The following is a 3107-nucleotide window of genomic DNA, read 5'->3' as shown; positions in this document are numbered from 1 at the left end:
AAAGAGGGCCCAACTATCAGCAGGACACGTGAAGGCAAAGCGTGCAGCCACCGGTATTTCTGCCACATCTGCCAGCCACTGCCCAGGTATGCACAACCTCTGAGAAGTGGCCAGTCCCTCAGGTTCTTTCCAGCTCTGCAACTGGGGGACAGACCTGCCTGACTGACCTCCCTGAAGGTTAGGAAGCCAGAGCTACCCGATATTTACAAAAACAAGATTCAGCCCCGTATTCCAGAATTCAAGCATCTAGTCCAATGACCTTACTTAGTTAGCCTTCGACATTAAGTTTGTCAACAGAAAATAGAATACAATACATGTTAATAGAACCCATACTGGATTTCCTAGTTGCTATCTTTCCAATTTACTTATGTCTCATTTATGCAGACTATGTGTTAATCCAGACGAAGATAAACACGATATTGGAGAATGCAGATCAAGTCAAGAATTACTCATACTCACGGGGGGAGGGCAAGGAGCTGATCCAACCCGGGTTCATCTTACCAAGGCCACCAGAACTGTATATAATCCAAAGTCACACGCTGGGGACTCATGGGTCAAATCAAGTGTGCAGCTATTTCTATCTGGCTTATACAGTGATTTCGAAGATCCAAGTTCATTGCCAAAGTTTAAATGTCAGAATATTTAGCATCAGAATCTGTATTCCTGGTCTCTCTTGAAATACAGTACAAGCTGCCACTCGGAGGCCCACATACTGTCATGACCGAGTAGGTGTAGCCCCAAAGAGAGGGGCAAATGTCCCCCAGTGTTCACAACCTTCACTGGGTCAATTCCATCACTGACTTTAATGCACGCTTCTCTGGGTATTTATACTTCCCACTCTTGGTTTGGACCCTAAAACTGCTTTTAATTCCTGAAATAAAAACCTACAACCTAATGTTAATGTTGTTTCTATTAACTCTCTGCACAGGAGCCTCAAGAGGAATCTGAACGAATCACATCACGGTTCTATGCTGGTATTGTACCTGACCTACTTCATTCCCTTTTAATGTCATCTTTGAAAACGACCTGTCTTACTGGTCACACTTCGAGTTACATTATTATGCTATTTTTTGTAAATGACCAGGTCCCTTTCTAGCAGAACGTCATTAACATGGAAAGACTGGTGGTGAAAACAATGGTTAGCTTGCTGAAGGCAGCAGAGATTCACACTATGTCCCCAAAGGCTGATGTGTGGACCCCAACTCACTGCTGCCACAAGACTTAGTAACATTTTTAAAACGCTGGTTTGACCTTTTGACACATCTGCCGGAAGGGTGGAAGTATGGGAAGGGATTGTAAAGGGGGCGCTACATACCACACACAGCATTTACACAGATACCCAGAAAACCACCCATCAGCTGCCTCTTCCCCAGGGACTGCTTACCCATTGCACTGAGATAATGGTTGAAGGCCTGGCAAGGAGGACTTGGGGTTTGTGTTGATTTGTCACAACTCATGGGTGCCGGGCTCCTGTCTGTGTCAAAAGAGAAATACCCACTGGAGGATCGAGACAGCAGGGAGGATCTTCTCACAAAGATGAAAAGTGGGGATCTGGTAGCAAAAGGGCCAGGGCTGGCCGGTGGGGCCAACGGGCCCTGAGGGCTGCCTTGGGGGCAGCGGTCCCCTTCGCCTTGGCCTTCAGGATTACCTTGCGGCTCTGTCTGTAGGGAGGTAGGGGCCCCAGGCCTGAGCTGGGGGGGCCTCTCTGCAGGCTGCAATTGCCTGCCTTCTCTGTCACACTCAGAACTTACATCGGAAGGTTGCTTTGCCATTTGGTCTTTTTTTCTGCAAGGAACAGAGAAAGAAAATCTATGTTAAGTGAAATAATTACAAGAAATAAATACGTTAGCTAACCTTCACCTAGTCGTTACAAATTCTTAGTTCAGGGACCAGCACATGATGTAATGGTTACATCACTGGACTCCCACGTGGTCGACACCAGTTCAAGTCCCGGACATGGCTTAAATCTCATGCCCATGCCGGGCGCGTGTGTACACGAGCTCGTAGTTGCCAGAGGAGGATAGAGGAGAATAGAGGAGAAAGGAGTACTGTGTGGTCATCCCCCCCCCCCGGGGGGTGGATTTCTGTCTTTCTGTCTTTCTGGGGAGTGCAAGCGTCCTATAACAAAAATCGCCCCCAATCCTTGGTTCATCCCAAAAAATTAAATTAAAACTAAAGTCATTCTTTTAACACTTCTCTGACGACCTCCCAAATAAGAATTAAAAAATGAACCTAAAATAACAAAGGTATAATTATCTTTTTTGGGAGGGAACCAAACTTTGTACTGCCAAACAAAACACATTAACATCAATTACTTCTGGAACTGGTGCTCCTTACACTTACACACATACACAGACACACACAAGTTTTAGGAGACGCTGCTAGTCTGACATCTATTCACATGTGCGTTTTGCTTTGGACAGACTTGAATAAGGCAGAAACTCCCAGTGGGCTCTGGTTTCCCAGGATCAGATACAGCGCTGGAGCACAGGAGCGGGCGCAGATGCAGCGATTGCAGGCGGCTGGCCGCGTTCCCCGCTCCGGCCCCATTGTTTGCCGAAAATGCTGAGGGCAGCAAGTCTGGGGAAGGTTTGGCAGCGGCCGTCAGTCGTAGTAAGTGCGTCACAATAGAGTTTGTAACTCAGCGCGGCTCCGCCGGGCTCTGGTGCTCTCCGCCCGCGGTCTTTCTCGTTCCCGGCCCGCGCGCCGCGCTGAACCGAACCGCACCGAACCGAGCCGAACTTCTCCCAGGTGCAGCTGGACTATTAGGTGCACACGTACAAATCAGGGCGGAGAACGCTCCGAAGCCATTCCCAAGCAGCTCCTGCAAAGTCCACAACTAGCTCCGCACGCTACACAACGCGGTGCGCGCGGCTCCTTCACCCGAGACTCCCCGCTGAAGGCGATCTCGCCGAAACTCACGTTCGCTCCCTTCCCTCCGAGCGAAGCGTCCGGGCCCGAGTCCCGCGGCGTTCGGTCCGCGCTCTTCGTCGACTGGGCGCCCCCGGACCGTGACCACGAAGGCAGCGCGAGAGACAACAAAGCCCAAAATTCGGGTTCAGAGCCTCCGAGGCAGCGCAGACGCCGAGCCTCCCTGCCCGCTCCCC

The 3107-nt window shown here is 50.0% G+C and overlaps 1 protein-coding gene across 12 annotated transcripts in view; it reads right to left on the bottom strand.

Moving 5' to 3' along the window:
- BCL2L11 (BCL2 like 11) overlaps positions 1-3107 on the bottom strand; it is a 53591-nt gene that overhangs the window by 47368 nt on the left and 3116 nt on the right. For 3 of the 12 annotated variants that reach the window (XM_014590946.2, XM_027774994.1, XM_027774992.1), the window contains exons 1-3: positions 2426-2916; positions 1649-1785; positions 1385-1474 (exon numbers count right to left, since the gene is read on the bottom strand). In XM_014590946.2, the coding sequence (XP_014446432.2) occupies positions 1385-1474; positions 1649-1785; positions 2426-2550 (352 nt within the window). In that variant the 5' untranslated portion in view covers positions 2551-2916. The other 9 variants (XM_014590945.2, XM_027774993.1, XM_006156634.2 and 6 more) reach the window with 7 other exon arrangements.

This window comes from Tupaia chinensis, unplaced genomic scaffold (genome assembly GCF_000334495.1).
Source record: "Tupaia chinensis unplaced genomic scaffold, TupChi_1.0 Scaffold000511_1, whole genome shotgun sequence".
Lineage (NCBI taxonomy): Eukaryota > Metazoa > Chordata > Mammalia > Scandentia > Tupaiidae > Tupaia > Tupaia belangeri.
This window is presented reverse-complemented; position numbering and strand designations above follow the sequence as displayed.